Source organism: Trachurus japonicus, chromosome 13 (assembly GCF_045865225.1).
Source record: "Trachurus japonicus isolate A0001 chromosome 13, Traja_1.0".
NCBI lineage: Eukaryota > Metazoa > Chordata > Actinopteri > Carangiformes > Carangidae > Trachurus > Trachurus japonicus.
The window spans coordinates 33,833,759-33,855,749 of record NC_140919.1 but is presented as its reverse complement, the minus strand read 5'-3'; the positions used below and the strand labels follow the sequence as shown (position 1 = coordinate 33,855,749).

Below are 21,991 nucleotides of genomic sequence, written 5' to 3'. Positions count from 1 at the left end.
GTTTAACATCTTTTGACATTATCAAAGCCATTTTTACACTGACATGTATAACTGCTGGATAATACTGAATCCCTTTAAATGTATTTACTATTTCGACATCAAATAGTCTGAACACATCCAAACTAGCCTTAAAAACCCCAACATTTAGGTGCATAAACTTAGAATGTCAATTCCTTTTCATGCTGTTTGGCAGAGGACCTGATCTTGGTATATTTTATACTGTTTGTTCCTCATGTGCTCATGTGTTGTCAAACCAATGAAGTTGTTTTCTGAATTTGCAGCATGTTTGTGTATTTGCACATGTTTTTCAATCATAGTGCACTGAGCTCTCAGGGCCAATAATGATGCATTTTAATCAGAAACTGAGTTTTTGAAAACAGGCTCTCTGCAATCTCTATACTTTGTGGAGAACCTAGACCTGTTCATAAAAGACACTGACTGATTAGGCAGGTTTGTAAATCTATGGTATGCAGAAACTTTAAAAAGTGAAATAAATGCAGTGGATTATTCAAATGGCATCCATCACCTCACTGTGTAATTCATGGTCCTGCCAAGCTGTTTAGCATTACGACGCTAAACCTCACTGACACTGCTGTGTTATATTTGCTAATATCACCTAAAGCTTTTTTTTTTCTTGAAAACTGCACCTTGCAATGCACAGGCACCATTCCGAAGTGACTTAAGAAGAAGACCCGATGCAGGAACTTCAAACACACCGTGAACTGTTTATTTGGACGCCTGCAGAGACATGTGTGATCATGTTGCAGGTCTTGAACTTATAAAACCCAGAGAGCAAACAGAGCCGAGTTGACGATGCAGTAAACAATGCAGGATCACACTCCACAGTGGCTCAGGCAATACAATATGTTTCCATTTCAGTTTGCAGCTGACTTGAAATCTAATTTTATACTCTTGTTTAACACACACGCACACACATGCAAATGCAAACAATACCAATTTAAATGTTGCCCCAGACTTGTGGCCTACGAGCTTCTGCATGAGAAGCAAATATACTGTCTGTTCTTTACAGTAGGTCTGTTATTTCAAATCTCATTATATTTTTCCTGGAAGAAATAGCTCTGATGTCCTTGCAGAGCCGGAGTCAGTGGACGTTTGACCAACTACGGCTGTAAATTGGAGACCTTCAAGTTTGGAGCCACATCTGCAGGGCTTTCTATGCATCCCTTAGTGAATATATCCGTGTACAAAACCATAATTTGACATGCCTTCCAAAGTCAATCCTATTTCAGAGGGCTCCTGGGGGAGATATTATGCTATCCATAAACTCATGGCCCCTGCCTCAGAGTCACTCCTAATTACATTCCAAATTCAATCAACTGGAAACAAACAGCAGCAGCACCAACTAAAAAAAAAAACTGGTGCAAGGGCAACTGTTTCTGCACTCTGTGGAAAAAAGAGAGAGAGGAGTTGACATTGGTTGACACTTTTTTTGACCCCACACTTGAAATGCTATGCATCTTTTCATAGGATAAGTACAGAGGAGAGATGAGAGCTCATGTTGATTGAAATTCACCTGATGAATGTTTAAAGAGATGAGGAAATGGTGACGGAAAATGTCTGGGAATGGAAAGAGCGAGATGTGAAACAGTAAAAAGAAAAAAAAAAAGAAGGCATGACAGATGTTTAAGAAGTGCTAACCTTGAATTAGAACAGTGAAAAGCGAGGGAAAGATGGATAGAGAGATAGAGGGAGGAAGATAGAGCTTCAGGCTGCAGAGATGGGGACTGGGGTTCAGACTGAAATGTCAGATGAGTCAGAGGCAGTCTGCGAGGATGCTCCTGTTTAATATGGCTGCACGGTCCGCACGGTGGAGGCTGAAAATTTACAATGACACCATCACTGTAATAACAAGCACCTGCAGCCACGTTGTGAAGGAGCTGTCTGCTCTGAATGAGCGGGTAGTGACATTGATTAACCCTGACCGCCTGTGACACGAGATAACTGATGGGCTTGACAGTGCGCAGGGTGCCACAGTGATTTAACCGTAAAATCTTTTGCACATCCCTCAAATGTGTGGACACTCAATAACCTGTGCTGTTCAGTTACAGCTACTTATTTACACTTTCTGAGAACCAGCAGAGATCTGTCAATCCAAATAGTGAATTATGAGTCTAGTGATCCCATTCAGGCTGCTGAAAATCATTCAGGGAGAATGCTGAAGATGACGGCGAATGCATTTTAGAGTCCCGGTGAGGGAGCTGAAGCAGAAAAACATGCGTGGTGTGTGGAAATATTGGCACAGGCTGAGAGGGACCAGGCTGTCCCCAGGCATTTGTACTGCTCTGTGTCTTTCAGACAGCATCCTCAGTTTCTTCTCCTCACGGCAGGAGGAAAGAGTCCAGCATGAAGAGTGTGTGATCAACAAATCGTCAGCAGATTATCAAAGTATCTGTCATGTGCTAATAAGTTGATGAATGATTATCCCCCTGAGAAAGCAAACCCAAGTGTGTAAAGATGTGCTGTAAATCTCCCAGACGATCCCAGCAGGGCTTGTAACACTATGAGATGTTTATTTCGGTCCGTGCTGATGTGCGTGACCAGTGGGCCAAGAGGTGGTAAGATGAGGAGAATGGAAAGTGTTTTTGTGGTCAGCAGTGGGGTTGATGCTCGATCTGGAGCGCAGGAAGGGGTGGGGTCGTGGTGGTGGTGGAGGGGGATGAGGGTCTAAATAAAGTTGTTGCTGATCCCACAGGCGCCCCCCTTTGCTCCAGCTGTGACGCCGGTAAATAGACAGGGGATCTAAGTGTTTGCTGTGGCAACATGTGAGAGCAGCAAGGTGGCTGAGCGCAGCATGGAGCCTCGCTGTCACTCTGATCAGCGCTGCTCTGACATCAAACACACACATTTACTGCTGCGGAGCAGGAACGAGACCTGAGATGCCTCACACACATCACACACATCCTGTTGGTATCCATTCTTGAGGAAAATAAATACAGAAGAGGTGTTGCATCTTTTTTTTCAACATTATGCCTTAGTGAATGCTGACTGCTTCTCTTACTCTCTTTCTTCCATGAAAGTGAGTCAGTGAGAAAATGCACGTACACAGATGGGCAGAGGGGATGGGAGGAGGGGGGGGGGTTTCAATTCTGTGCACTGCTCTGGTTAGTCACGACTCTTCTGCCCAGCAGATGAGCATGAGCAACTAGATGAATGTGTGTGTGCATCTATGTGTGTGTGTGTGTGTGTGTGTGTGTGTGCAGAGCTACCCCCCTGCCTCCCCTCCGCTGCTCCTTCTTACAGACTTCACAATGCCATAGACCTGGTTGCCAAGGTAACCTCCTGTGTTGATGGGTTCACCTCTGTGTTAATCACTACCTAGCAACCACCTTGCAGATTGATTATGTACAATACAGTATCTATATGTAGTCTGTTTTACAAAGAGATGTTGAGAGTGAAGAGCTAGTTTTGGGGTTGAGGTCAGACTGAGGGATTGGGGGTGATGTGGGTATTTAGTTGCGATGGTTAGGATTAATGTGAGGGCGGCAGGGGGTGCTTTATGTCAGATTGTCTCCCAGCTATAGAAAGACCAATGTGTGTGTGTGTGTGTGTGTGTGTGTGTGTGTGAGTATGTCCTTGTAAAGACGGTTAAAACAATGCAGAGCAAAGATGCAGGAGACATCTTTTTCCTTTTTCTCTGAATAGCAGCAAAGTTAAAAATCAATAAGACACAGGCAGAGGAGAAGCTCTAAAGCCAATGGATCGATTCCTCTCAGGAGAGCTGTGTTTTCTTTTTAATTTTCCAAACATGGCAGCCTACTTTCACTGGTCTAATAAGAGAAAATAGCTCCAAGTTTAGGAGAGAATATGTCTATCTCATTGCTGTAACTGTGCAAACCATCAGACAAGACGTGTAATTGACAGTAAATCAAGATATCTGGAGTGGAGATCTCATTGTTTCCTCTCTTTTCTGTTTGCTACACTTCGTCTTTGTGTTCTGTAAGATAGAAATAGTGAACCCTGATGTAGATTATGATTCATTCATGTCATCCTAATTATCTGCAGTGGTGGAAGTGGAGGTGCAAGTGCTGTTACAAGTAGAGATTTGAGGACCTTCTGTTATAGTAATTGCGTAAACTTCCACACTTCTACATTAGCCTATACACCACTCCATTATAGTATGTTGAGACAACAAAATGACTCATTTGGTCGTATTGTGGCTGCAAATTTCATCAGGTTCACTAAGTCCATTAAAACAGACCTTTTTATATTTTCAATTATCTTTATCCTTTAATTAAGTATGTATTTTACAAATAAACAAATGTAATTTGTAATTTCTAATTCACAACATTGTACTTATAACAGAGTATTTCCGCACTGCCACTTTTACTGTAATCTTCTGAATACTTCTTCCACCACTGATTGGGTATTTCCTTTAAAATGTGTCAAGAGATTTTAAAACAACACACCGGGCACAAGCGTCTTTGTGGATCTGATGTTGCGTCCTTGCAGAACGTGCCTCAGTCTTCCTTTCAGTGTGTGACATTTATTAGATCAACACCAATGCATGAGTCTCCTCCTAAAGGAGGTCGACATTAATTTACCTTTGAGAGGAGTCTGAGACGAGACAGTTAGAGCAAGAGGCAAACAGCACGTCTGAGGAGACTGTGTGTGGGTGGGTTGAGAAATGCTGCATCTCTGCACACATGCAGAGCGTTGACACTAACATCTGCTCCATCTGCTGCCCCTGCCGCTACAGCACAGACTGTACAGTGACAGAAAGAGGGCCATGCCATGACATGTACTGGGTGAAACAAGTCTGCTCAGCTTGATTGGCCATAAAATACATATTCTCTTTAATCAATGATTAGTGCAGAGTAAAAAAAGAACAGAAAAAACATTATTACCTTTTTACTCAATCTACTTCCTCTATTTAGTGGCATCTGATGAATCACAGACTTGTTGCACCTGATTCTTGTGTCGGCTTCGTTCACTTTCCCCGTCTTGATTCAGAGGAAATACAAAGCAAGTCACACACAGAAATAAGACTGTAGAGACTAATATAACACTCAGCTAAATCAACTTGACCTGATCTTGGCCTCTGCAGCTAAAGTAGCTGAACTAAACTGGGAAAAAAGAAAATCAAACAAGAGCCGTTGCAAAACATACTCAGATATGACAATAAATGATAGACCTTGGATGAAAAAACATAGCCCAACTTAATTACAAAGCCAAAATGGAAAGATGCAGATAAGACGACATATTGGGAGAATTTTGAATCCTTAATAGAGTCGACAAACTCTGTAACACAAACAACACTTGTATTATTAAGAGCAATTTAATTGTGGACTGACACTTAATCAGAGGTGACTCAGCCCTGCCAGAAGACGCAATGTCAATTACTGCCAGAGAAAAATAATATATTTTTCATTATGTAAATTTTCTGTTCTTTATTTACACTTATTAATTAATGGGTTTTATATTATTCTCCCATGAGTTCATTTGGGCTTTGTTTTAAAGTGTAGTCAAAGCTTTCACTGTTTTCAAGGAGTACCACACAACTAAACCTTCATCTACCTCTAGTTTTATGGACCGCTCATGGTGTCAGGACAAACCTACTGGTTGAATAACACATGACCAAAGACCCTGTTGTTGTCCTCACATTGTAACATCCCTGTTGGATACGATCACAACACTGTGGCATCACTGTAGCTTTGGCTGTTTTCTCTATTACAAGGCTTTTACAATTAAGTATCATAAAGTATAAAAGCCTAGCAGTGGCTTCCTCTGGTCGACCTCTCAGTCAGTGTGAAGTTCTGAATTTAGCGCCTCACTTTTGAATGAATGGATTCAGGTCACATTTGTTTGTGAACATGAGCTGCAAACTGAACACCTATTTGCCACCTTGCAGCCACAAGAGCTGAAGCTTTAAACCGAAAATAAATGGGAGAGAGGACGGATTAAAGGCTAGTTTGTCAAGAGTGGGCGGGATTGGGTCTCAGGAAAAGACGTAAAGTGTGACAAGAGAAAAAACAGTATCCTGTGTAATGAGCAGGACTGAAAGAAGCAATTTCACTCTGCTGCTTCTTGTTTGTTTTGGAGACTTGATTTGGTAAGACACATCAATGCACAAGAAAAAAAAAAGTCTGAATTTTTTCTCCCTCACATCCTTTTAAATCCATATCCAGTCCCTGCATTTCAGTTCAGACGCTCCTCCGTGGCCACCTCAACCTTATCATCAAAGGCTGCATCTGCCGTTATAATCAGGCTGTTAGCTGGGGTTGATGTGGTGGCTGCTCTGTGCTCTGATAAGCCTGTTGAAAGCCGGTGGTGTGCTTCCTGCTGGTATTTCATTCGTCACAGCTCTCACGTCACACCGAGCCCACACGGCCACGAATGGAGACAGAAAGGATAAAGTCACCCATGCCTCAAACGCTGACAAGATCAGATCAGCAATAATCCGGCTGCATTTTATGATTCTGTAGATGAGGCGTCAATATTATCAATCACCTGGAAATATGGGGAGGGGTCACTCACTGATGATGATCTACTATAATGTACTGCAAACAGGAAGATACAAGTTTGTGACTTGAGTTTTAAGATCAAGAAACAATATATTGCGAGCAGCGAGATCACAAAGTTGTCTGGTGTCAGAACTGATTCTTATTCACCGCCTGTTTGCTCCAATCAGCTGTACAGTACTGAGATCATTTGTGTAGTGTTTCAAGATGCTGTCTCCATGATAAAAGTTCCTGAAGAGCGTTGTGTAATTTGGCACTTATTATAATACAATGGAGACAAAGTTACAGTGTTTAGAGTTTGCTCCTCCTGCATTAGACAAATACTGTTTACATTTACAGGCTTAGGTTAATGCAGGTTGTCAGAGCTCATAGAGAGATCTTAGATCAGCACAGTGTAGGAAACAGGTGTGACTGTCGGGTGCAATGAGCTGATGTATAATGGATGGAGTTACTGGCAACTCATTATTTTCAATACTATTACTCCATCAGTATTCTTTTTTGATTATTTGTCTAAGACAAATAGTGAAAAATGCAGATGACATCCTCAGACATATTTTCTTTTCCAACCAATGGTACAAAACCCAAAGACCCACTCATTTTAAAAGGTCATAAAACAAAGACTATCCTCCCACTGAAATTACATTATTTACATGTACATAAAGATAGGACTTATTAACTGAGGTATTTTTTGCCTGTCAATTTTCTTTTCACATACTGGAGCACTTACTGAAAGATTAACTGAATACACCATTAATCAATTCACTGGAATTAATTAAATTAAAATAGAGTCTGTCCAGTTCTTTACATACAATTATTTGAATTTATAGTTATCCATTCTGTTTCATTTCATTTCTAAATATTTCAATCCAAGTGCCTATTACGTTTAAATGAAGATACCAACATAGACACCAAACCATTTTTTCATAAACATTTTATGACAGGAGAAATAAATACATCCTCATGTTAACGAGGCCCTGTTCTCTGACAGAGAATTTAACAGATTTGTAATTTTAATACATTTAAGACTTGAACACAACATTGGGCTTAGAAATGCTTCAAAGAAGCAGCAACAATCTGAAACTCTTTACAAACAAAAAAAACCTTACAATGTTACAAGACTAAAATAAAATATCTCACTGATCATGATCTCTTCTGGGATCAAATCAAAAGCTCCTAGGCCTTGGTGATGTAGCCCTCTTTGATGAGGAAATCATAGATTTTGCGCGTCTTGTTGACGTCAATCTTGATCAGCGCTCGGGCCTGTGCCAGCCGCAGCCCACCCTGCCGTCTGCACTCGTTCAGTAACGCCTGCTTGTACTCCAGGTAGGCTCCCGGCACCAGCCGCACCACCTGGCATAACTAGGAGAACAAAACAAATATAAGGGTTAGAGGCAGGAAGTGGCATTCAAAACATAAATAATGTCTCATTTAAAGCAGAAGTAAGCGGAATGTTTGTGTTAATATACAGTAAGTCTTAAATAGTTATATCTTCCTACGGCAATCACTTATATAGAGTGTTTGGTCTGAAACAGGGGTCTGTCAGTCACTCTGCTCTGCTGTAAGCCGAGGAGAAAACTTTCCTTGTATCCTACAACCTTTATCCAATGAGGAGAGAGAACGGCATAAAGGGGCGGTCCTCTCTGTGTGTGCAGCCAAGGGATTCGCGTGAATGTGGTGACGTAGGGACGAGGGCGGGGACTGCTAACTCCATCGGCTGACAAGAAGTTAGCCAAAACGACCGGATCGCTTACTTCTGCTTTAAGGCCTGAGTACACTTCAAACACAGCTCATCAGATCATATGGTAGAAAATAATTTTGCAACTTTCATTGTGTCAACACGTGAGCCATTATTCACAACATCTGCATTATTTAAAAGCACACACTGGGACAAATCTACTAGGAAAACAGTGAAGCCCAATGTACAGTACACTGCAAATTCCTCTGACTGCCTGATTAACTATGACAGCAGTTATGTTAGCAGTGGTCATGCGGTCAGTTGCTTTGTTGAGCCACCACTTTGGTCCGGAGTGAATCATCTCTACAACTCTTAGATGCAATTTTGTACAAACATTCACGATGCACAACTAAACTAATGAATAAACATTGAATAATAAATGACTTTGATGATCCTCTGACTTTTCCTGTAGCATCACAGCATGAGGTCAGAATTTTAATTTGCTCAACTTGTTGTTTGTGGACCAAATACCTACCATATCGAATTAATGACTTTCCCCCTGAGCTTCAGATGTACTGTGTGTGGTGCTAATTAGCAAATGCTATGCTAAGATAGAGAACGTAGTAAGCATTACAGCTCCTAAACACCAGCATGTTAACATTGTGAATGTAAGCATATTAGCTAAAAACATCATGTGCAAAAAAGGAGAGACACATGCTGTATCCTAAATAACTTTCATTTGTCTGAAGCTGCATGTGTCACATTAGCCAAGTAAAAACTGGCACAAAAGCCTCAGTAAAGCAGCCTGGAGTAGTTGGACAGAGATCAGAGAGGCGGTGAGATGCAGCCAGCAGGATGCTATAACGGTAGGCTTTTCACCCTGCCTCACGGTGTGTCCTTTCAGGGCAGGTATTCAAAACGCCTGTTGTTACATCATCAGAGAGTCTTGATTGTTTGAATCACATGGCCTGACCCTTTCTGTGCAGATAAGAGTGGTACCTCTTTCTCTCGCTCGTTGAGCTTCTCCGTCCCCGGCAGTCCGGTCAGGTTGAGAGGAGGGGCGCTTCGCCTACCTGTGGCTGTGGAGCAGAAATTCCAACAACAATGGTGACACAGATGCGCTGCAGCCAAGTGTTGGTTTTCTTGCTACAGATAACATAATAGCAGGCTGACGACATGCAGTTAATTCCTTTAATTGGAAGAGACAGGGAGGGGAGGGGCAAATATTTACAGTGTGCAAATTGTGTAAATATAGCCATGTGGGAGTATGCATCCCATTTGTGCTCTGGAGGTTAAAGGAAAGGCAGCTAATTTGAAAGGAAAAACAGCAAGATAAATATGCATGTAGGGGACTGTTTTGTGAGCGTATTTATGGAGGAGCGTCTGCATTAATGTGACTGTGCCTGGGGCCAAGACGCCAGAGAGGAGGAAGTACAGAGGGGAAGGTGGAGAGATGCTCTGTACCTGACACTGTGATCGTTGTGACAGCTGGAGTGATGCCGGCATCTCTGTAATGAGAAAGAAAAGTGTGAGCATTTGTACTGCCTTATTTATACACACACACACATCCCACTTACACACAGCATCTCTGGGCTTTGTTCACTATTCTCACTCCAGAGCGTCATCCAAAGATTAGGACTCATTGCATTCAAAATTTGTCGAGGTAGAATAATTAGAAGAACTTGGATAACACCCATGGTTGGAAAACACAGGAGCGGTGGCACATTCAAAGGGACTAAAAATACTGCAGAGACTGAAGTGGAGGTGGGATGCACAGTGATACAAACGTCTGCTCTATTCATCTCAGCTCTCCCGGTGCTGAGTGTGACGACAGAGGTCAGCGTCTCTGGAGAGCACGACTTTGCCAGCTTGTCTATTACACACACTGGGTAACAAGCAGGAAGTTTGGAGTCTCACATTGCAGCCTGTTTGCTGAGCCACTGCTGGCAAGCTCTGCCATCCTGGATGTACTGCAGCACGTCACACAACATGGTCCTCTTCCTACGCTCGTCCTCGCGCATTCGCTTTGCCCGCTCATACACCTTGGCACCTGGGAGGAGTGACACGGGGGAATTAAGGAAGGATTCAAAAGAAGCATGCATTTCAAAATTAGGGCTGCAATTCTTTCATGTTTTGCCTTTTTTTTTTTTTTTAATCTTCAAATATTTGCCTTGATTGATTGTTTTATCTATGAAATTTTAAATTAAAAAAAAAAAGCAATGAATTATACCAATGACTCTCCTTAAATATCTTGTTTTGCCTGTTTTAGTTTACATGATGTGACCATGAAAAAGATGAAATGCTCACATTTGACCCATTACTACTCAAACTAGTTGTCAATTCATTTTTCTGGCAGTCAACAAAGTAACAGGTCAGTGCCCAACCAGAGAGCAGTGACTAATGGTGGAAGTGATTATGATGAAGGCCATGTCATTGTTTTTTAATGAATCAGTGGGGCTTCATTTACTGGAATGATTCACACAACTTTCTTTATTAATTTGCCAGAAATTCTCTGATATTACTCCAAAAGTAGCTGATGATGCAACTCAAGAAAATATTCTGTTGTGCTCTGCTTTGCGTGCCACGCATCGACAAACAAGCCAAACATTATAATTATAAAAAAAAGTGATTTGAACACCAGATACACTGTGGTGCTGCTGCTGCTGCTGCAAATAATAATAATTCAACCACTTAAAAGCCAAACTCAAACTAAAGAGCTCAGCGCAGCTCAAGTCTGGATATAAATACATTTCCTGCTTAGTCATGCAACTTTAAAATGAAGTTTTGTTGAACAGAGAAGTGAAAAGGTCAGAGTAGACTCACTGCAGAAGGACTTGATCCCTGCTTTCCTGTACTCCTGCAGCCTGCGAATCTCTCTCCTCAGCTCAAACTCCACTGAGGGGAAAAAGGAGACGAAGGCACTCAAAGGCAAATCTGTGCAGACTGTTACAACCTCGACACGACCAAACCCCAAGGTCTCCGTGGTTTCAACACTTCGTACACAGTGAATAACACATTTCGTGCTACTCAAACAGTTTGGTAAGGAGCTCATACATACAGACATCAACATCTATTCATGTAGTATACGTAGTGCGAAAGGAATAACTCCACATTATTTTGGAATAAGATCGTTGTGTTTTTTGATTGATTGATGAGGATTTTAATTTTTCTTTTATCAATCCATTATACATTTAGCTTATCTTAGCATAAAGACTGGAAACAGGGGAGGGGGGGGCAGATAGCCTGGCTATATGCAAAGGTTTTTGTACACAATAAACAAATTAGATGTAAAATGTTAGTGAGCTTCAGAGCTGGGCAGGTTTTAATAGCATTAAACACAGACAGTTTAACCGTTTCCCCTGTTGACTTTAAGATGGTGTTCATCCCTCCAGTAGAGTTGGAGCTGGGACTCTCCTCTGCAGCCTGGCATTATCTTACCACAAGAATTAAACATCCTTTATTGTAATAAATATTGAGCAATGTTGAGGCAAGAATTGGTACAATTAATACTCTGTGTTTGTGTTGCACAAATCCTCACAGCCTGTCCATGTAAACCCGCCACATGTAATCAGACAAATACTAACGTGCGTGACTTTCGATGAATTTATCATGTTCAATTGGTCCGGCCACTCGGGCGAATCGTCTCATGACATCGTACAGCTCCTGCACCTCCTTTGGGTAGCATCGCTCCAGCACTGACAGAGGGAGGGAGAGAGAGGGGAGGGGGAGGGAGGGGAGAGTGGGCAGCAGATCCAAACAAACAGAACAGACGTATGAAATAAAACCCCACCACAATCCCTTGTACACATGAGCATTTTGTGATTTTTAAAGCATGCCAGGAGGAGTGCCGGTAATTTGGTTTATTTTTGTTTACCTGTTTTGGCCACCAGAGAACAGCCATTAGCATGTGGCTCTGAATCACCACTAGTGTCCATTATCTTGTGTCTATTATCACAGCCGTTCTACTGTGGCTGCTCCACGTTTATGATCTCTTGAGGCTGCTGTCAGTGGACTATTTGTATCTTGTTGTTTGGTTAATAGTTTTGTTTACGATGTTTGTTTTTGGGGTCTCAATTCAAAAGTAAGAAAATTGGATTTGGATTTGTTTTAAATGTATTTCTTTATATTCCTGCACAGTGTGTTATAAATAGCTATGAGGGAACAGTATTAACTTTGTAATGAAGGTTGATTTAAAAGATTGCACACAGTCTCGCAACTGACTGAAATGTTTGCTTTTATGTGGTCTGTATGTGTGTGTGTGTGTGTGTGTGTGATCCACCATCACAGCCAGAAATTTAACTCAACCACTTTGAAGAGGTTTCAATTCCCTTTCCACTGCATCGAAAAGTCAAATTTCCACTCATCATTGCCATCACAACGTAATTAATGTCAACTGTAATTACAATAAATCTTAGACTCATTTGGGGCGGTGGTGCCATCGCTGCAGAGGCACTTTTCTTTGTAAGCCTGCATTTAACACTGAAAGGTATATAGAGGATGACACATTCAAATGGCTTTGGCAATGAGACTTGTCCATAAAACCAATCAAATGCCATTCAAATTTAAGATGGAATATAATGTGCAAGAAAATGACACTTTCTGCAGATGTCTTTTCTAAGCTGCACATAAAACAAGCCGTTTCAATCACAAAGCTGAGACTGAACAAAAAAAAAGAAAAAGAGGAATCAAAAAATCCACAAGCTTCTGCTCCATTGAAACCATTCCACTTTTATTCTTATCTGCTAAGTCCACACATTATGCATTTTTGAGCAAAATGCCAACAAAAGACCGACCACATGGATGGTTACTGGCTTCCTTGATTTATTGTCATGTTTCCTGGCTAAAAGCCCACTTTCACGCATGTATCAGATTTCTATCAAAGGATTTATAAATAATGCAAGAAATCAAGGATTACAAAACGATTACGAGATCATAAGCTGGCGACGTCCAGGATGTAGAAAGCATTTTCACATCCAGACTGTGGAGCATCTATGCTTCTTTTTTTCCAGCTCATTAGTAGTTATAATAATAATAATAGTCAACACAATCAGCAATATTCTCTCATTTACTTTTTTTTAAAGATTTAATTTGCTGTCCTGACACCTGTGCCATAACACATTCACTGAAACATTATTTTAATAAAGCATCATAATCTGATGTTTTTACAGATTATTTATTTGCCGTGTCTTATATTTATCTGACTGTATTGTTTAGTAGGAAGGCTAAGATAAACCATTTCCTCCAGTCTCTTATTTCCATTATTTATAAAATGATTTTATAATAAATCAAACATTCAACACAAGCTATATTTAAATAGCCAGTTTAGTGCATGTGTCAATCAAAGCTCTACATTTTGTTGTGATGGGTTGATTTTTTTCCCCATTACTCTAATCCAGACCCTGGTTGAAAAGCAGCAGGAAAACAATCAGATCTAGAAACCTTCCTGCATCTCAAAGATAACGCTCCTGAGATCGGTCACAGAAATGCTCGGCCGGAGTGTATTGACCACCACTTCACTCGCTCTACAAGCATACACACTCTGAAGAGCTTTTTGTGTTTGTCTCAAAGCACCGCCCATGTTGCTGAGTAACAGCCTTCACACACACACACAAACTAGTGTGTGTGTGTCACTGTCAAGGTCCTTCATCAGGCCCGTGTATGTGAGTGTTAATATGCAGCTGCCATCTCAGGCTGAACCACATGAAGTCATGCCCTTAACGAAGCAGTGAACACACTAGACCGTTTTGTCCTCATCTCTTAGGAGACATCAACACCAGTGTGTGGTTTCATACCAGCGTACAAACACTGACTGCAAACAAAGGCAACAGCAAGAAAACATTGAATCATTTAAAGTAACAAGCCCTTACAGGACTTCAGACAGACTGCTGGCCTAAAACAACAATACTGGTCAATCTGCCTCCAGCAGTCACTGAGACATGATACCGAGAGCCTCCTGGGCTTGGACACTGCCTCCATTATTGCATGTGGCACACACATAAACACACACCCAAACGCGCACACCCACACCCACACACACACACACACTGTAGAGACACACAATCTTTGACAGTCTCCATGACAACCAGTCTGCAGCTCTACAGCTACTCTGAGTTCCCTTTTGTCTTGAAAGACTGGAGAGATAAGGGAAAGGAGAGAAGAAAGGGAGGAGGGCTAACTGGAAACTGGAGGATGCATAAATAAAACATGAGGGGAGTACTCTTCAACTCCCAAACCGCAGACAGTTTCACAGAGCAACACGTGGAGATATAACAATAGGCTGGGTGGTCAGGCGTAGTTTGAATAAAATAGGATTTAATTGGACAAACCCATTCATGGTGGCCTCTCGCCGTCTGTCTGACTTCTAATGCGAGAACCCAAGAGATGCAACTCTGACTTTCTGAGCCCTCTGTAATCTAACCTGTGACAGGTGGATCGATAAATGAAGCCCCCCACATTTTAGTCTTTATGAGAGAAACACTCAGTGCAGGGCGAATCTATTCACGGAGAAGAAATTATGCCGTGGCACACTCTGGCCCACGGCCCCCATTGACTATTTGTAGCCCCGATCGTAAATACGAGCTCCGTCATTTGCCACGAGAGGCCACTGAGGTTAACGTAGTTATTACACTGGAGCTGTTTGTGCGTACATAGAAACCCAGAGCAGCGATTTGGCTGGTGGACATCAGATGCCTTCCTAAGTTATGAATACTGTCGTGGCCGAGCCCGTCTGAGTTTCAGGGTGGTGGTGGGGTGAGACTTACTCTGGAATTTGCGAAGGTTGATCAGGCCATGGTCTCGGATAATCCTGAAAGAAATGCAGATGTCGATTAAATGCTATGCTAATTAATTTTCTGATTACTGTGACTCTGCAAAATTAAACCTGACATTTATTCATATGAAATCATCTTGGCCGTTACAGTCTACGGTCATTGTGGCATTTGAACATCCAATACACACACTCCAACCGAGTTACACCAGTGAAGGTGGTGTACAGAAACACCTCTTGTCTACGATCAATACGTCTCTGAAACAATTATAAGTATGTGATATATGTATTGCAGGACTGTTGTATTAGACTACATTAGTTGTGACCATGTATACCTGATAAACTGCCAACCAACACTCAGCAGCTAGGTGGAATTTGCTAACAAGTGGTTTTGCAATGGCTGTCCAAAGTCAAAAAGCCTGAAAGGTCTGGAGTGGCCTTTCCTGAAAACTGTCTGGGGTCAGGGGTCAGAACACAGGACCTGGGTCGGGGTCAGAAACCTTGGTGCCTCTCCGACAAGCAGCAAGTTGACAGAGATCAAACACGGAGCATGAAGAGAGGAAAGGAACTAGAAACCACACGTGCCTCTCCAGCCAGGCATGCCATTCCTCCATGCTTTGGAAGCTGTGACTCGTTAAAGTTGATTTAGCAAAGATTGACTGAGTATGTCCAAGAGTGACGGCCAACAGGGTGAAAGTAGAGAAGCCCCCTGGGGCGCTCACTGACGCCTTCAAAAGTGGAGAAGGGTAGCAAACACAAGTTCTTTATTTTATATTAAATGACCAGAGCTGGAAGTATTTTCATGATCATTAGTCTGACATTACTTCTCAAGTCTATGAATGTCAGAAAATGCTGAAAACAGCTAATTAAGACTCATTAAGGAAACTCTGCTGCCAGTGTATTATTAGGTATACTAACTAGTGCAGTGAAATTCATCAGTTATTGGTTCAACTATATGGTTTGTGCTGCTATTGAATTTCATGACAAAAAACTCTATTGCAGGACAGTTGGGTTTAGTAACTGTGCTATCACATCCTCACAGAGAAGATGAGCAGTAAATATGTGGCATTTTTTTATTAAAAAAATGAAAACAATTATCCAAACAGTTTTTGTTTACAATATGTATACAATGTTCATACATATTCTATGGGCTTTTGATAATAAGTGTCCTGTGAAGACAGTGCTCTCATTGCCAGCCCTAACTGGGCAAAGTTTCAAACAGTTTGACATGCATTGCATTCACAAGGGGACAGACACATTTCCCAAAATATTCAAGGTTTGAAAAGAGGTTCATGCAGCTTGTAAGTTGCACCTGAACGACTCCCTGTTCTCAATGAGCCTGTAACACAGCTTAAATATGCAATTTTAGTCACACTGGTGACTCTGGAGGAAATGCAGTCTCCCAGGAAATGCGTCTTTAAAGCACTTTTAACAAAATAATAATTAAACTTTAGATTAGAAGTTATAAATATATTAGCATTATTAGAGTTCATTAATGTTAAGAGGATACAGTTAAAGGCTTAAAAACATTTGTGTGGTAAATTTTAATTCAGCGTGAAATGCATTTATTCAGCCCTGAGAGCACAAAGCCGTATCTGTGGAAAATAAAACTCCTAAATGTTAATACAGAGGCTTTTATGCCATCTACTGACAGACTAGGGCACTACATGATGCTGAATAATTAAACACTCATTCATCATTTAGTGTTTGAAAGAAAGGACCTACTTTTTCCTCCGCTGTCTCTCCTTTAATCTTGAGTGATATATATCAACAACTGAAAGCTTGAGTGCTGAAAGACAACAAAAGGTAGGTAAGGTACATGCAGCATCTTCTATTTGTCAATGAAATAATAATCAAAAATAAAAGTTGATTAAGATTCTACCCACCACGAAGGATGTCTGAGTCATCATCCACAAAGTCGATGTCTTTCAAATCCCATTCGGCATAATTGTCAAACTCCTGGCAGGGCAGTGAAAAATGATTTTCATAATCTGCTGGCTCACATACAGCTGATCAATGATATTAGATATGTGCTTATGTTTGAAAACAGTTTATGAGTAAAGGCAAACAGTGGGGATGAATCACTCCCTGTGAGACAGCAACAAGGGCATGAATCACCGTTTCATAAACATCTCATCATCAGCCATCTAGCGGCTGTTTCATTTATTCATTTATTCGTGTTGACAGGCCGTGTTAGCTCACATGATGAAGCACGGTCAGGACACCTCACCTCCATGAAGTCTGCTCTGGCAGGCATGTATCCGGCCATGTCTCGAGACAGCACAGAGTCAAACGTGGGCCGAGGGGGATCATCAGTGGCTGTAACATCAGGTTACAGTCAAATACACAGTAAAACATGAGGGTGCAACACATATAACGCAACTGTCACGTATAAGCTTCTTCCGTGATTTGCTTATCTGAGACTTACAGCAGTTCTAAGAAGTATCTGATACGTAATGAGTTCCTTGACTTTCCCAAATGCTGCGAGAACATGACAGAGACATTTTCATCAAGTACTCAAACACTGCGACAGATGGAGACCTGAAGCCAGCTCAGAGCTGAGGCAAGTTCCTGACTCACCAACTGCTTCTGCCCAACTGTTAGGACAGTATCCATCAGACTTAAAGTGACATTACACTTCATTTTGTTTTGTGAAAATACCGGCTGCTCTGGTAAACAATACTTAATGCTACAATAATCTTAATAATGATATGGATATTGTTTCAGAATGGCAGCAGACAGGGTTAATTCCTGTAATATTTGCCATGACAAAATATGAAGGAGGTACACACGTTTGAAAGGAATAGCGCCCTCTGCAAAGTGAGAGTCCTTTGCTTTCCGCAGGCTGAGCAAGGTGGAGGAGAAGAGCGGGTTATTGATGAAGTTCTTCATGTAATGGCTCTCGCATTCCTCTTTGGTTTTAGTGCGCATCTGATATGCCACGTCTTGCCTGAGGAAGAGAAATGGTACAAATGGAAATGTCAGGGTACAGATGAGAGGAAGGTTTGCTAAGGTTCATGAATAATAATAACAGTTTATGAGTCCACCACAGTGGTATTCCAGGAAGGAGGGTTAACAAACTCTGAGCCTCTCCCTGAACTCTGTGTTGACTCACTCTGAGAGGAGAAACTATGGGTTTTCAGTTCCAGGACAGATGATCTGAGTTAGTTCAGTCGGCCCTCAGTATGTTAACTCTGAGTTGAGCTCGTGTCTGACGACTAGAAAATAGTATGGAGCTCCGATACTATGATTCACCACGGAAACAGGGAAGAAAACAGGACTCATTTTCGGGAAAAAATGTAAGAAGGCTGCGGCCGTAATAATTGTCGTGGGAAAGAATCACTGACAGAGTTAATGCATACGTTTAGATACAGTTGCGTCTTCATTTTGAAATTAACATCATTTTCCTTTAATATTAGCTTTTGAGAAAGTGGCTGAAGTGCAGTCGGCTGAAAATGAAATTTAAAAACTGTCTTGTGATTCCTTCCTCACTTTGGTTTCATTCACATTTGACATATTAAACAAAGTAAAAGTTTATTCAGTGTCTATTTCAACTTGTAGTAGTTAAGTTTACCCACCAAAAGATGCTGTTTTACACAAATCCTGTCTCCTAATGTCCTGCTTAGTAGATGAGCATGTGTCTTTCTATTCAGCCAACAGGAAGAAGGCAGGGGTGGTCGTCCACCTCCACCTCCACCACGTCTGACAGAGGCAGAGGAGCTGGTTCTGAATGAGGTCGCTGGGTGACTAAAGGCTGAGGCTACTCAGTTTTTGAAAATTCCCACTACATTCACTTACTCTGAGTTTTCACATAACCCGCTTTCTGTAATACCCCTCAGGAGGTTGCTTAACTGTTGTTAACATATCAAACAATACTGCAAACTGGTGGTTTGTCTCATTTTCCATGTAAATAATCACCATAAAGCTTCACTTATATCAATATTTGATAGGTACATGAGACAATGTAAATTTTATTCACTCAACCCAACACATAACAAGGATAGAGAAACTTCTGTTAAGGTAAAAAATAATGTATTTGCTCATTTTCTGTCAGAGGATATGAGCAGTAAAATAATGATGGAGTCTATTCATGGGTAACAACAAACTAATGAACCACTAACCAGTTTCCAAAACCACAGTCCATGACCGCCTCCAACAAAGCCATCTCTTCCTGTGCCGTCCATCCAGGCTCCAGTACGGGGAAGTCTGATGTCTAGATGAGGAGTGAAAACAAATGTTGACTGTGTGTATCTGTGTGAAAGTCTAATGGCATACAGGTAGTTCATTTCTTTATTTTTATCTTACCATTATTTCATATTTGTGATCACTCTGATGTTTTTTGTATTCAAATCCTCTGGTGAAACACTGAAATGAAACAAATGCTTATTGAATGTGTTCAATGTGTTTCATTTAATTTAAACTGAGTGGTCTGGGAGCAACAGCGAGCAAGAGCTTCTGATATTTGTCACCTACTAACCTGGAGGCAGAGCAAAATAGGCGAGGGTCCACATTCTGCACACTTGATGTATGGCTCAGTGAGATAAGATGAACAACCTCTGCATGGTGGTTTGTCAAAGGGATCATCTGAAATTGACAAGTGGGTAAAATCCTTCTTTAATCTCAATCTGAATGGTGACAAGATAGAAACTCAGTAACTACGTGCTGCATACTTCTTCTCCACTGCCATTTAAAATTAGTTAGTAGCCTATTTATTTCATTACTTGAAGTCACAAAGTGAATATGATGATAATATCGAAACACCACACAGCCAGAAAACATAGTAGTCCACAAAGAAGACAAAAGGGCATCTTGAGAGAGCAGCGACCAACCAGCCAAATATAACGTTAATGTAACGTTAGCCTAAATGTAATGTAAACACACGGTAACCCCAAAGCTAGCTGAGCTAACGTAGCTTAAGTTATCTGACCTTAAACGGTTTTATTAGACTTTGCCTGAAACAGAAAGTTATTCAGCCACAAAACACAGTATTTCAGAAACATCCCCTCTATAAAGGTGAGTCGCTTTGGTTACACACAGGGAAGTATCGCTGCATGCTAACGTTGTCGTTAGCACAGAGGTGTTAGCCAGGATGGAGCTAACGTGGATAACCACGGGTAAACTGATGAAAGACGGGGGTCTTTGCTTAAAATGCCCTGTTGAATTATCTGTGCGATAGTGCTGGTACTCACTTCCAAACGATGCGAGGCAGTCCATAGGTCAACGTTTCTCCAAAGCTAAACTAAAGTAGATGTTTTGGATCAATCTATTTTTCAATGCCTGCAAGTAAACCTGATTGGAAGGCTAGGCTAGTCGAGCCCAGATCGCTCGACTGGAAAGGCTCCAACATCACAGCGTTATTTCACCTGCTTTGATCTTTGACCACGAGTCTGCAATAAAGATGATGATGATTTAGGTTTTATATGATTATTTAAAGGAATGCCTGGTATTGGATTCATGTGAAACAGTGACTGGATAATCAAAAGACATTGCTCTCAAACAAACAGTAGCCTATTATCAAGAGCTGGCAAACAGCTTACTGAAGGCTAATTTTGAATAGGCTTTCATGTTGAGTTGAGTTTCATGTTGCGTGAACTTGTTAATTCAGAAGAAAATAATGCACTTTCCCACACCACTGTATTTGCATAACCTTTGTCCCTATATACCCTTAAATTAGTCAAGGAAAACCTCCCCAGTAAATAAATGGAGGTGATCCGAGGAAAGGTAGTATGTCCATGATAGACAGACATACAGAGGGAGTCATGCGCACATAACAGAAAAAAAACGTATAGGCTACCTATTTACAGTAGCTATGGACAAAAAGATTAAGTTATCAGTTGGAAACATTATTGAAGATGATCTGGGATGACACCAATCAACCTCCAGGTGCCGCCAAACAATCCAATAGCCCAATTAAGAAATAATTGATAGGCCTAATTTATTTTAAATTAATGGATTATTATATTTTGAAGAAAATTTGTGCTTTTGCTTAAAAAAAATCCACTGCATTTGTAGTAGCCGACTTTTACTAAATACAATTTCATAGGCCTAGGCCTAAATAAAATTTCATAGGCCTGCCACGCCACAGTATTTGTGCTTTTTAGATTGCTTCAGTCAAGGGAGTGTAGTCTGTCCCAGTGTGAGGCTCCTTCAATAAAATAGGATTTAATTAATTTAGGATATGCTTTCTTTCAGACCAATATTATACTTCAAAATATAAATTCTTTATCCTACCACAAGGTGTCGATCTTGCACCATTTTCTTAATGAAAACAATGAACATCTTGCAAGTCTTTCTTTGTCTTTCCCTCAGCACACACCACCACCTGAGCATTGTACAGGCCACTACGTATAAGCCTAAATAATAGAAATACATGGGACATCACTACAGCCCACTCTCTGTAGCTGTTGTCTCCATAAAATCCACCCCAATGCAAAGTAACATCCTTGCCCATTCAAATGACTTAAATACAGCTCACTCTGATGCAATAAATATCTGTAATTAGAGATTGCAGAGTCTGCATCCAGCTTTGGCCCCTGATTTGAAAACAACTCTAACTACTCAAGGACATCCCTGTGGCTGCACATCAGGGGAGCTGGCAAGACAAATATCTGAAAACCCTGCCACATAAAACTTAAACTCTTGCATGCAGCGTAGCCTACCCCTTACCCACTAAAAGTTTATTTTGTTTTTTTCGTGAAATGACCCTTTGACTCAGTACAGCTGCAGTATATGACAACTGCTTGCGCCACGATAATGGTAACATCATTATGAACACTTAACCTGAAGTGCCACATTTCTGGAAGAAGTTTATCCCTCTGATGGTCAGATTTAATTCAACTTGATGCCAAAATGCATTATATTACTACTGCTTAGTTTATTTTATGGTTTGGTAAAGGCTGTAAACACACAAAGCAGGCCACGGTACATGGGCACATGGGGTTAAGTCTGAGTGTTCTTCTTTCCTCTCATTACCCCGGGCCACTTCTGTGAGGACGATCCACACTGACAAGTGCGTTCAGTTGCGGGCATGCAGGACTCAGGGTACGCCTCAGACTTCTGGGGAGGGATTCA

At 41.2% G+C, this 21,991-nt stretch overlaps 1 protein-coding gene across 1 annotated transcript; it reads right to left on the bottom strand.

Moving 5' to 3' along the window:
• Positions 1–7,338: 7,338 nt before the first annotated feature.
• On the bottom strand, positions 7,339–20,254 carry tada2a (transcriptional adaptor 2A). The gene is made up of 15 exons (XM_085796105.1): positions 20,110–20,254; positions 19,398–19,504; positions 19,226–19,285; positions 19,042–19,133; positions 17,713–17,870; positions 17,151–17,239; positions 16,807–16,879; positions 16,646–16,709; positions 14,916–14,959; positions 11,739–11,849; positions 10,978–11,049; positions 10,072–10,204; positions 9,619–9,662; positions 9,154–9,233; positions 7,339–7,838 (listed from the first exon to the last, which is right to left on the bottom strand). Exons 1-15 carry the CDS (start codon positions 20,132–20,134, stop codon positions 7,653–7,655), a joined length of 1,338 nt encoding a protein of 445 aa, XP_085652231.1. The 5' UTR covers positions 20,135–20,254; the 3' UTR covers positions 7,339–7,652.
• Between the last annotated feature and the right edge of the window lie 1,737 nt (positions 20,255–21,991).